The 12,747-nt window shown below is 33.3% G+C and overlaps 1 protein-coding gene across 11 annotated transcripts in view; it reads right to left on the reverse strand.

Moving 5' to 3' along the window:
* Positions 1 to 12,747, reverse strand: part of ptprma (protein tyrosine phosphatase receptor type Ma) — an 815,060-nt gene that overhangs the window by 241,180 nt on the left and 561,133 nt on the right. For all 11 annotated transcript variants that reach the window (XM_039754798.1, XM_039754797.1, XM_039754796.1 and 8 more), the window contains exons 12-13: positions 10,509 to 10,779; positions 5,905 to 5,941 (exon numbers count right to left, since the gene is read on the reverse strand). In XM_039754798.1, the coding sequence (XP_039610732.1) occupies positions 5,905 to 5,941; positions 10,509 to 10,779 (308 nt within the window). The remainder of the gene's footprint in view (positions 1 to 5,904; positions 5,942 to 10,508; positions 10,780 to 12,747) is intronic.

The raw sequence follows: 12,747 nt of genomic DNA on the forward strand, positions 1-12,747 counted from the left end.
CAACTAGTAGGCAAAATAGATTATCAACCATCTGTAGACAATTACACTGAAAATTGCAGCTGCATCATATTTGGAGGAATCACTGTGTGGCTCTAAATGACTAGAGTGAAATGTAGAGCCGTCTTCTGCATTTTCATTTGCTTTACCTTCACAATGAAATCAGAAATGAAGGAAGCAAAGCTACAATTTGTACAACACAAAGAAATGCAGAAGTTTTGGCAGGGTACTTCCGCCAAACCTTTTCTTACTCTATTAAATGGAAAAGAGGTCAGGATTCTCACCAACAGAGAACCATCGTCTAACTGTTATAGTTTAAAATATGCTAAGAATATATAAAAGCTTCCTGAAAAAGCACTTTCACATTTCTTTTTTAAAACTTGTGTTGATACCCACAACTCTGACATTTTGAAAAAGAATTAAAATGAAAGAAGAGGTCAAGGATATGTCTTTGCCTCAGTGCCTGTTGTGCTGTACACATTTCTAAAAGCTGAAGCTGTAATACTACTCTTTATTTCCTATTGCAGTGAAATGGCGAGTCAGTGTGTAGCAAAGCAAACACTTCTGTTTTCAATTAACCTACTAACTAATGGTCAATACCATCTTTAGAGTGCTAAAAGTGACAGAATACAACAAAACATGTCAGACGAACAACACATCCCCTCAGCTGAAGCATTATAAAGCACATCTTAAGAATAAAATGAAAAACAGGTAGAAGTAAGACAAGTGAGCAGAGTCTTTGAAAAGGAATGGTTTATTTCAGGAAATAATTAACATAAAAAGGTGATTTTGCTTTTTTATATATGTTTCTACATTATCACTTTTTACAGAAAAAATGCACCAAGATTGGTATAAAACATACGGTATGTCACTTCATAGTGACTATCAGCAGTCACTGGACTAACATGACAGACTTTAATTTGGAATTAAAACAGCAAACTGCCAATTAAATTTTAAAAAAAGGTACATGAAACCCAATTTCTACTTATTCTTACAAATATGAAGCTTTAATATTATATCATAAAGCTAATCCTCTATTGCTTCTTAAAAAAAAAACTGAGGGCTCCTTACATGATCAAATAAGCACATAGGTGACAGCCAGGTAGCACTGTGGTCATGAATCAAAATTTTCAATGGTCTTATAGAAACAGCACTGACGGAACTAAAAACATAATGTGTTTGGTGTCTTGACTCTAAGGAATGACTGCTTGGCTTAAATCAAGGTCTGTGGTGGCTGGAGAATTTCTAAAAGTGAGGCCTAACCTTTGTTTCTGACTGATTTCCCATTGCTTTCCTGTTTATGCACTGAGTCTTAAAGATCAGAAACTGTCCATGGGGTGAAAGTTAGTATAGCCATAATAAAGTGGAGGTGCACTGCTCCACAATAGGTCATTCATTCACTAGCTGGCTAAAAATGCTTTGTTGTTACTTTGTTCCTAAACTGCAGGCAATTTGTATTGAAAGGGCTCAGGTGTAACTGGCAGTGAAAGAGTGGCTCCTCTGTAGAGCTTGTTATATGAAATGGTTTATGAAAAAAAAAAACAACTAAAATATATATTTTTTTAAAAAGAGCTTAAAACTGTGACTTCAGAATACAGTTCTGTAAATCAGCTTTATCAAAAACAACCCTTAAATTATACATTTCTCACAAAGAGTAATTTAGGCTAAATTCCAATGTGGTGTCCTGTGAGAAACCACTCCCCCAAAAATAAAAATGTTCCGGCTGTTACCCAAAAACTGGAATGCTGTTTTTACCACCCAAAATTTTTTTTAAGAATGTAAGGTATGCTGCATTTCAATTCTGTTTTGGCTTAGCCTGACTGCCAAGACACATCAACATTTTAAATGAGAAAATATCATTTACAGAGTTAACATAACATTTAAAAATGTGTATTTGGGAACACTGCTCTCATATCAGCAGTTTCAGTGATTTTACTGGGAGGCGATTGGTAGTAACCTATCCACTTATAAGACTGAGCAGAAATGGAAGAAGGTTACTGTGATTTGAACAAGAGAGTGTATGCTAACAATGGGAGGCGTTTGGGTTACCTAAATATTTGTACATTCTCTCTGCAATGAATGATTACCAAATGATGAACACAAAACTCCATTGTATGGTGTACAGGTCCACAATCTGTTATTGGTGACTCCAAATCAAAAATTGAAAACTCAAAAGATTTTTTTTCCTTTATTTCTAGGCTTCACATCAGCACCTTTTGATGAATTGATGATCAGGAAATGTTTCTAATGATCATTTTTGTCTGCAACCTGTTCTAACTTGTTGGGTGTCATAATATATGCTTATAAATAATTAGAATCAAAATCATGATACTGAACTGATAATTCCAAGAAATCTTTTAAATGGCCAAAATGTAAACGCTTTCTTGAATAAACCAGAAAAGCCATCAACGTGTCCATTGGAATATTTGCATGTTACCAGTTTGTGGTGATCACCCCAAAACATTATGGAAAAAGTAGGTTTAAAGATACTACAGTGTCTTTTTTTCTGAGACATTATCTAGTGGAATTAGGAAGCAGGAAGCAATCACACTGAAGCGGATGTTTACATACTAATATGAACCACAGCGTGTGCAATCAAATAGGTTAACAGCAAAACACCAATGTTAAATTAACAGTTAAGTGTAGTTATGATATCAATAATCTCTTACACATTCTAGTTGTTAATTTAACACTGTAATGGTGAATTTAACACTCTTGATTCATATTAAAATAAATAATGAAAAGCATAGCATTACATTTTACACTAAGGCTTAATGTCACTCTACAACTTGTTCTCTTTTTGTGGTCAGAGTTTTCGTTGCAGAAACACTGTTTAATTCCTTGAACACAGTGCTGTATGATTCAAAGCCACAGCTGCCATGCCCACTTTCAGGGTATGAATGAAGTAAGTTTATTGCTCGTATGCCCGCTCATCATTGAAAAATAAAGAGAAAAGTACAACTCATAACTTGAAAAGTGATCAAAAAAAGTATGAAAACATTTTTATATTTAACCCCCTTTCGATCTGTAAAATTACATTTACAAAACCTTTACTCTTGAGTAAAAATGACATTATAGACGGTAATTTGTTTTTCGGCAGGATACTTTAAAACGTTATGGTGTAGAAAATATATTCTACAAGTTTATATCTATAAACATATATATATAATATATACATGTATATTTATATATAGTATGTTTGCATTGTATGGTTTATTTTTATGAAGTTTGCGCATCAATAGTTTTGCATGTTTTGGTCGCAGTGCGTCTTATAAAGCATGACTTATTCAGTTACCTACCCATGTTTGTTTTATATAAATTAAGGCACTGTGAGTCTGTAGCTCACAAGTGAAAGAACTGAATGATTTTTGCACCAATCTGTAGTATTTTTACTCATTAGTGTAACGGTACAGATAGTCTGCTAATGTTTAAGTATGAAAAACTGTAAATGATTATTTCGTTCTACAAGGGGTTGCATCCTTTATGTCAGTTTCAATCATGTTCATTAAATAAGGAGAATGTTTGCAAACTGCTGCATGTGTCTCATTTTATAATAATTTTTGTATATTTTACATGAACACCATCTCTACAACATTACATTAGCATTATTTATTTGCAATACTTTAATCAAGGCAATTTACAAATAGTCTGTAAAAACAGTGAACATGTTTATCAGGGATGGACTGACAGCCTAACAAAAGTATAGAAAAAATACTTTTTTTATACAGTGGTGTATGTCATATTTGTATGATTGGTATATTTGGGAAAATACGATAAATTTTCAGATTCAGCCAGTTTTTTGAACCATGCTGCTTTCCAAAATGTTATCCTGCTTTCCCATAATATGTACTAGCCTTCCTTTGGACACTGAATATTGAATATTTATTATTGAACATCAGCAAGGGACAGAGAAATTAGCTATAGATTTGGCTCAAATAGTACCTTTAGAATGAATTACCACAAAATATCTGGACAGTTATAGTTCTGTTAATAGTAACTTTCTCTTGCCAGCCAATTCATTCAAAACAAAGTGGTTGCCCAAACAATTATTCCTATTACTTATTGTAAATTTACCAGAATAAACCTAGAATCTGCCATGAGGTAAACTGGCAACGGCCATGTGAGTGGGCAGCCCTCATTTGTTTTTACAGTAAGTAAAACAGTGACACCTGGAGCACACAATATAAGATGCTGTGCGTTTAAGCATTACAGAGGATAAACTGTATTTTATAGTATATTCTCCTACAAACTGCTGACACATGCACTGAAATAAAATTTGCAGCAAAAAACAGGACACCACTATGAGTATGAACAGGAGTCATTCACCTCCTGGCAGGCAACAATGGCTGCATGTTTTAATTGTAATAAAACTTCCAATAAGAAATCTATTACTGATAGTAAAGAAATTTGTATAAGTTATATTGAGTAGACCTGAATTGTTTCTGCATTTTACATTATTGGATAATAAATAGTCTAATTACTTCAGTGTAAAAAAAAACTTGGAGAAAGAACACGCATGTCGGAAAAACTTTTAGAATTTGTATTACTTTATTATTAGTCCAGATTATTACTCCTAATATAGTTATAGCAGTGTTTGGAATATTCCTGGAAACAATCATATGAAGTGAGAAATCTATTATTATATTTTACACTATATCACTTACTTGTCAAGTACTATTAATTCACTATATAACACAGTGAGAATATATTTTTTTTCTTTTCAAAGACCTACTTAAACCTTTGTTAGCAGTTAGTAAGCATTTATAAATGTTCCCCTTAAGTAAGTATGCTGGTCCTCTGTTAATCCTCTTTATCAGCGATGTCAGACTCACAACCTGCAGGGTAACACTGGCTGCTGGTTTTCTTCCAACCAATTAATGCCTTACTGCTGTTAAATGCACAGACTTCCTTTGCTTTGATTTTAAATGACTCGATTCGCTATCATTAATTGTTTCTTTTCTCCTTAGCCAGCATCAATATAATAACGAGATACAAATGAAGGCAGCAAATAAATAGACAACTCTAATTATTTGAATCTATGTGTACATTATATATATCTGTTGCAATAAAATATTGAAAAGAAAAAAAATTACAATATGAGAAATATCGATCTGCTCTACTACACAAGACATTTTGACAATGACCTCAGAAAAAAAAGTTTACACTTTTGAAAATATCTGGCGTAACAAAGTGAGAGCACTAACCAGCTATAGAATTACATAATGTCTTTCATCAACAAAAAAATTTGCTTCTAATTAAGCATTTGGTTGGTCTGAAAATGGTAGTCCTTCAGGAACAGTTTGAGAATGCCAATTTAGCTGGTTGCCTTGTTTTGAATCTCATTAATGTTTGACTGCTAGGCAAGAATAAAAGAAAAAATTAAGGGTTGTAAGTTATAAAAGTCAAAAAAGATTGTTTCTTTAGCAGCAGTAATGGCTTACGAATTAGGAAGGTGGCCCTCCAAGTTTGACACTCCTGTGCTAGCCTGTTCAGTATCCTTGAGTGACGAATATAAACTGGGTTATCTCATTTTTCAGTTATCTAGATAGGAGGGGATGGTGTCAAAAATTGAATACAAAATATTGTTTTAATTATTGCACGTGTAATAATTTTGTACCATAGGTATTGTAATGTATTCTTATATAACGCATAATGGAAAAATTTAGAGAAAACCTCTTGTTAACTTTAATTTTAAAAAATCACCTCCGTAAGTTTATTCATTTATGCATAAAAAATGTACACATACAAAATTCTTTTTCAATGACTCTGAAAATCAAAAATTATAAAGAACCCCATCATGGAAAAAAATACTCTATTTTTTAAGAAAATAAAATAATAAAATGCAGTAATACTTTCCTTTCTTCACAAAAAATATATACAAATGCAATAGTCATAATATTTGCATACCTTTGGTGGCCACTCTGACGCAGTCAATTTTGGTTTCCTGCATCAAATAGAAATGGTGAAAGAACAGTTATTGCATGCACATTATCCATGATAACTGTATACAAATAGTACCCCAATTTGTTTTATTTTTAGGATTAAATTGCATTAAACAAAGCATTAGTAACTACCCTGAATCACCTGGGATTGGCAAGTAAGACCAAAAACTCCAATTATTTTAATTTGAGCCCCATGAACAAAGCCCCAAGCAATATTCCTTCAGTGCTGCCACATGCTGCAACTGTTTATTATTTAATATCAATCTTTAAATTGGTTTTATTTGTAGACTATTTCTATACACTCACTTTGTTTGTCACTTTTACCTACCATGGCAAAAATCAGTAAGTCCAAATGCTGAGAGGGAAGCAATAGTGGGTGTAAATGTAATATTCGTGGTATATTTATTTCAGTTAATAACTACTAACATTGGTGTCGTTACAATATTACTTTATCATCAATCACCACACCAATCAACATATCCTTTGTTGTATTGGGTTCGACTGCAAGCAGTGTTTTAACTGCTGGACCTACTCATTCTCATCGCACCTGGCCCACAATTGTAATGTTCTGGAGACAGGCATCAACATTTTATGATAAATGATGGTGAGATAAGCTTAGTCAAATTTTGGGCTGAAGTTGTAACCAGGAAATCAGACAGCACTGTCATTGAAGGCTAGGTACTAACCAAAAGTCAAAGTCTTAAAGCCAGAAAGAAATTTTGAGCACCCTAATAATTCATAGCAAAATTGCATTATGATATAAAATTAGACCTTTTAGGACAAAACAAATGTTATCTTCGAATTCCTTAAGTAGAAAGAAAAAAAAAACAACTTCAGAATAATTATAAAAATTAAAGAAATCAAAGAACATCACAGCAATGATCATTATTTCCATGTTTTTCTATTTCTCGTGCTCCATTGTCATGGAACTAAAACTTCAAGCAATAATAAATGTCTTTTAAAAAAAAGTATTTTAATAGTCAAGAGAAATCGTTTTTTGGAAATAATGAAAATGCTGCAGCAACATTTTAGCAAGGGTATTGCACTAAAGGGAAACTATGTTGAAAAATAAAATCGTTTATATCTATGTTAGAATTAGGACTTAATGATTGACTCTCTTATTAAAGATGTTCATTTGCTTTGTGAGTAGGGATTATAGGAACCTACCAGTGTATAGGCAACTTAGGAAAGCATTTAGAAAGAATACACTTTTACAACCTGAGTCAGAAATGTATATAGTATTGCGATAACATTTTTCATTTGTATTATTCCTTTTATAGTTCTTTTTCTTAAAGAAACCAAGAAAATCAATATATCCCAAAGGCTTTGTATTAATAGAATGAAACTGTTTTTGACTTCTTGCTGAAGAAAAGTATATACAAATATGTTTAAAGTGTTGCAGAAAAAATTCAGTCACATCATAAAGAACTTTTGCAGAAACTAAAATTACCTGCCACTGTATTTGTTAAAGAAGATGGAGAAACATTAATAATTCATTGACACTTAGATTTATATTTGTATTCAAACAAATGGACACTAATAATGCATCATGAAAAGAAGTTGTTATATAGAGAGCTTAAATTTGATCTTGAATTGAATCCTTACATTCAAAGATTATCACCTTTATACTAGTTCACGTGAATTTTTAGCATTTAAATGTAACTCTCAAAAGCGAAGTAGTTGATATCCTTGGTTTCGGTGAATGATGAAACATCTATTAGACAAATCTGTTAAGTGACAACAACATAGTCATATCTTGTGAAAGAAAATGAATATACTGCTTATCTAATTTTCATTTAGTTGCTAATATTTTGATATTTGCACAATGAGTACTGCTGCAATAAGAAAACAAACCCATGTTCCACAATATTAAAACAAAACTGTTCCCCTAAACTGAATTAAAAATCCTGATGCCTTTAAAAATCTTGTGTGTCTGAGATTATGTTGTAATAGTGTTGAGTTTGTGGGTAGTGAATAATGCTTCTGAATAATTTAGCACTCCAGGTACTGCAGTCATATTTGAGCCAATGTCAAATTTGTGTGTTCAAATATACACCCATGCAACTTCAATCCCATCCAGTAGCAATACAAAATATCCCCATTTGGCTTTAAAAGGCACAGAAGAACAGCTGTGCCTGTAGAGTACAAGTCTCTCCTCAGAAATATCTTGTAATGATCAATGTGGTCAATGTTTAGAAAGCAGTAGTGACAAGGCTGTCAACTTCAGGTAATTTATTTTTCCATAAAATATTTATTTTCAATACTTTGTGAGAAGTGTAAGTTAAAAGCAATGAGTCTGAATTTTACAATAAACTAATAAATTAAGTATTCACCTTCCTGAAGCAGCTTTTTCTTGCTATTAAAATTCTGTTTAAATGGGGTCCTTAAGCATTCCTTATAGGGTCTATTAGCTGCTTAAAATTGTCCAGATGCCCCTTACTTATTAAACAATCTTGTTTAATGCAGCAAAATGATCATGTGGAGGAGTCTATCCTCAAAAAATCAGTGCATGACAGCAGCCAAACACATATTGGGTGGAAGTCCATCTCTGGCCACACATAGACATACCCTGCCACTTCAGAGTCTTTAATTAAGAAAATATGTCTGCCTTTATGTTGTTGGAGAATGGAAAAACTCTCATGTAAACAATTTGCAATGATGATACAGACACTGATTAGGATGAGAATTAAATCCAGGTCAGTGAAGCTAGTGTGCCAACACAGCTACAATAGACAGTATGTTAGTTCATGATTATCAAGTAATACATTAGCATGGCAGCTAAAAAAATAACAACTAATGATAAAAGGATACAGAAAAATGTAAATCTCAACTTGAGATTATTTAGTGTACAGGAAAAACAGTCCTGAGAGATATGCTGGCTATAGTACTAATCACAAAGATATTTGCACAACACAGATGTGAGCTGTATTCTATGATAAAATGTAAGAAAAATCCACTTTATTTGACATGTCAGTAAAGATACAGAGCAAAAAATTACATCATGCGGTGATTGAATGGGGAACGCAAAAAGGGTTTAAAATGATATGCATGTGATGTTGTGTAACACTTGTTGACATATGAAAGGAATGAAATGTTCACTGATTGGGGTTTGTCTTTGGCCAAAATTCCAAGATAAAATTAGACTTATTGAGGTGATAGTTCTGGCGTCTAAGGAGACAATAATTAATTCCCACAAAGGGACTTGATTTGGACCTCTTTTGAAAAATACATTTATTCATCAAACTCAATCCAGTGGCACACTTTGCCAAATATAGTGATAGAAATCTTGAAACTGTGAAAGCAAACCACAGGAATGTTAGTTGCTTAGATCAACAGCAAGTGACATGAATTAATAAAAAATTGTCCTTCAAATTGTATGTGTACTAAATGAAACAATATACTTTTTGTAACTTATATTAAAGTGGAAAACACATTGGCATGAAATGCACGTTGTATACCAGCAATCTCCATCTCAAATCTCCTAAAGCATATGCGTCTTAATCACCAATGTAAAAGGCAGGTGTGTAGGGCAGGCACTTGCCAAAAACAAAGAATTACTTCAAATGAAGTAATTGGGTCCAGGTAAAGACTTATGTCAAATTTAAACTGTCTACATTGAAGACCACTGATAAGTGGAACAAATAAAAACTGCAATCAAAAAACAAAAGCTGATGCTATAACCATTGTTCCTTTATACAATGTAATTATGTATATTTGACCATTAAAAACTTGATTTTTTGGATATTATTTAACTTTTGCATCTCCATTTTAATTTATACTAGTTACCATCAATGTGATTAGCTCAGAAGTTTTCCATGTAGAATCAAAGTGCAATTTAAAAGATAAACCTATGCGGACACGCAAAAAAGCAAGACCTGAGTGGCCTTGACTGCCTTGATTGCCTTGAGGCATGTCTACTGGAGAATAAAAAAAAACTGTAGGAATTTCTGTGGGAAATTAACCTGGGACACAAGGCAAAGCATTCACTCACTTGATAACCAGTCCAAAGCTTTCCTTTTATGGGATGTCACCAGCCTGTTAGGTTAAAATTTGAGTCAAACTCCCTAGTGTACAATCTCTGTTATCCTACGGGTCTCTTTCCATTCATGTGGTTCATCGACATATCTAAAATAATGGATGATGAGGACATGGGGCTTGACAAGAATCTGTTTTTAAAATCAATTCATTTTTTTACTGCTTTTTTAGAACAAGACTGTCAATTAGTCGTGTGTTTAAAATGGTCATGATTTAGAGCACTTATGTAAGGTTATGAGTAATGATATTTCTTAAACTTAATAGCTTCTACTGCTGCACTGTTTCTCAACCGTTCTCAGTGCTGGTGGAGGGTCTCTAATTGGCTCTCCAAAACAAATTACTTTAAGATAATTAACCCTTGCTTTGCCAAATATTTAAGTGGCAAAATATAGCTATAGAAATGAATAAAACTAATGACACCAAATTTAAATGATTTCTGTGGTACCTGCCACAGACATGATTCATAATACCCTTTACCACATTGCAGTGCTCAACTGGAAACGTGTATTTCTTCTTCACTTTATCATCACTTACCCCGTTTGCAGTGCTTATAGCCTGATAGTAAATGCTATAGCTTTTATGAGGCAGCAGGGGGACATTCCAATATCCATTGTATGTTCTGTTATCTCCGATTGTGAACGGCTGAGAGTAGATGCCACCAGCAGGAAACTCAGCAGTGAAATAGTACTGAGAATTTAAAAGAGACATATTTTGGAAATGGACTGGCACTGGATAGCACTTCAAAATTTCAGCTGATTTTTTGGATCTCCGCGGTCGTTCCTCTTCAACCACCACTTGGTAGGCACTGAAAAAATGAAAAAGAAAAATGTTAGCATTTAGCAAAACAAACTGTGCACTGACCTAATTTATTCTGCTTTTAAATATCAACTGTCCAAAGATATGTTTTAGGTTGCACAGAAACTCTAACTGGACTTGCTGTGGTGGTGTGTTTCTCCTGCTGCTGGTGTGGATTAGATGCAAAACTGCATGAGAGAAAAACCTCTACTTAAAATATGATTAGTGTTTTCTGTATGAAAAGGCAAAGACAAAACACTAATGGAGACAGTAGTTCTCATATTTATAGTAAATATCCCAAGAGAACTGACAGAACCTGCCCTCTTAAATAACAGTTGTGGGATTTTAGGAGAGAACTGGAGGAAGTCCCAGAGACCGCCTAAGAAGAAGACTACAATCTAGGGTATAAAGCTGGGAGTATTGATAGTCGAAAAGTAAGTCATGGCAAAGGGCAAACTGGTGGGTGTTAGGAAGGACATAGAAAAATTAGGTACTTATGGAAGTTGAGAAAAGTAGAGATTGTAATTAAAACCACTTCAGGCATGTAGTTTTAACTATTCTTCTCCATTTTTAATTTTGAAATAGTTTGACATATTGGTCTCAAATATAATTGGCCTGCTAAGCATGAAAAAAGAAACTTAGCCTCTGTTTTAACTAGCAGTTGCTCAGGTTTAAAGTGACAACAACAAAACACAGTTGGACAAAAGCTGAATAAAATTTATTCATTTAGAAAAATAAGATTTTTGAGCACAGCAAACCTTTTCTTTATGAAATGTATTAATGTTAATAAACAAGATAATAAATTAAAAGAAAAGAGTATAGGAAAATTAAAGGCACAAGTATAACAAAACAAGTGTGCTTTTATTCACTTGTTTTGTTATACTTGTACCTTTTGTGAAAGTGTTTATTTGATATTTGGACTTCAGGATTCATACATTATATGCTTCATGTCTACATTTTGTCAATTATTACTAAAAAATGAAAAACATTTCTTTTTTATCAATGTATTTACATAGATTGTTGTAGACATGGAACACACATGAAATGTATGTGTTCCAAATAACGATGGTAGTATTAATAAAAGGTGTCATTTTGCTTGACTTCTCACCCTATACAACTCTAAGCAACTGACACACAGGTAAACAGACTTGAGCTGAGAAAATCTTGTGCGGTGTTGGGGGGATATGATAGCAGGCTGCTTGCTGTTTATCGACACATTTAAAAGACAAAATGATGCTGATGGAGAGGTGTGAAGGGATTTAAGGTTGGGTGGATTTACAAGTTTTTTTCATAGGCTTTGGTAATTCTAGTGTTAAGCACCTTGTTATTAATTTTGCTGTGGAAAGCACCTCTCCTTATTGAATGGATAAAGTTTAAATAATAAATATTGATATGAGTCTGTGAACTAAGATATCTGCAATCTGATTTTGAGGAGACTCTGAATTTTTGACTACTATGGTATTGCCACCAGCAGTGGGAGTTATGGCAAAACTGTAGTGATTATAAAATTATTTGCCTTTTGCAAATGCATGCAGCATTTAAACTTTTAAAAATGCAATTTAGAAGAATACAGGTAAACGACACAATAAGCAACATAGAAAGTAACTCTTTTATGCCTGTTAAGTTGGACTATGGTTTTCTTTGATTCACCGTGATGAATTGGTGAATGAGATGTTGTAATGAGCAGGATTCAGTCAGGGAAAAGTCATGTAATAAACATGAACCAACCAGAGTCCATTGGAGTTACCATTTTCAGAAGTCTTTGTTTTCAACCATCCACACCGAAATGCCACACCAGGGTTTTTAAAAGTACAGTATCTAGCTCTGGAGTGTATTATCAAAAGTATTTGTTTCAGAGGGTTGAAAAAACAGGGTAGTGTGGATGGAAGACAAAATTAAGATGAATATCTGAGTTAAAAAAAAAAAACAAAAAAAACCAAACAAACAGGTAGTGTGGAAGGAGCTTGAGAAGTGCCTG

The sequence above is a fragment of the Polypterus senegalus genome, chromosome 5 (genome assembly GCF_016835505.1).
Source record: "Polypterus senegalus isolate Bchr_013 chromosome 5, ASM1683550v1, whole genome shotgun sequence".
Taxonomy (NCBI): Eukaryota; Metazoa; Chordata; class Cladistia; order Polypteriformes; family Polypteridae; genus Polypterus; species Polypterus senegalus.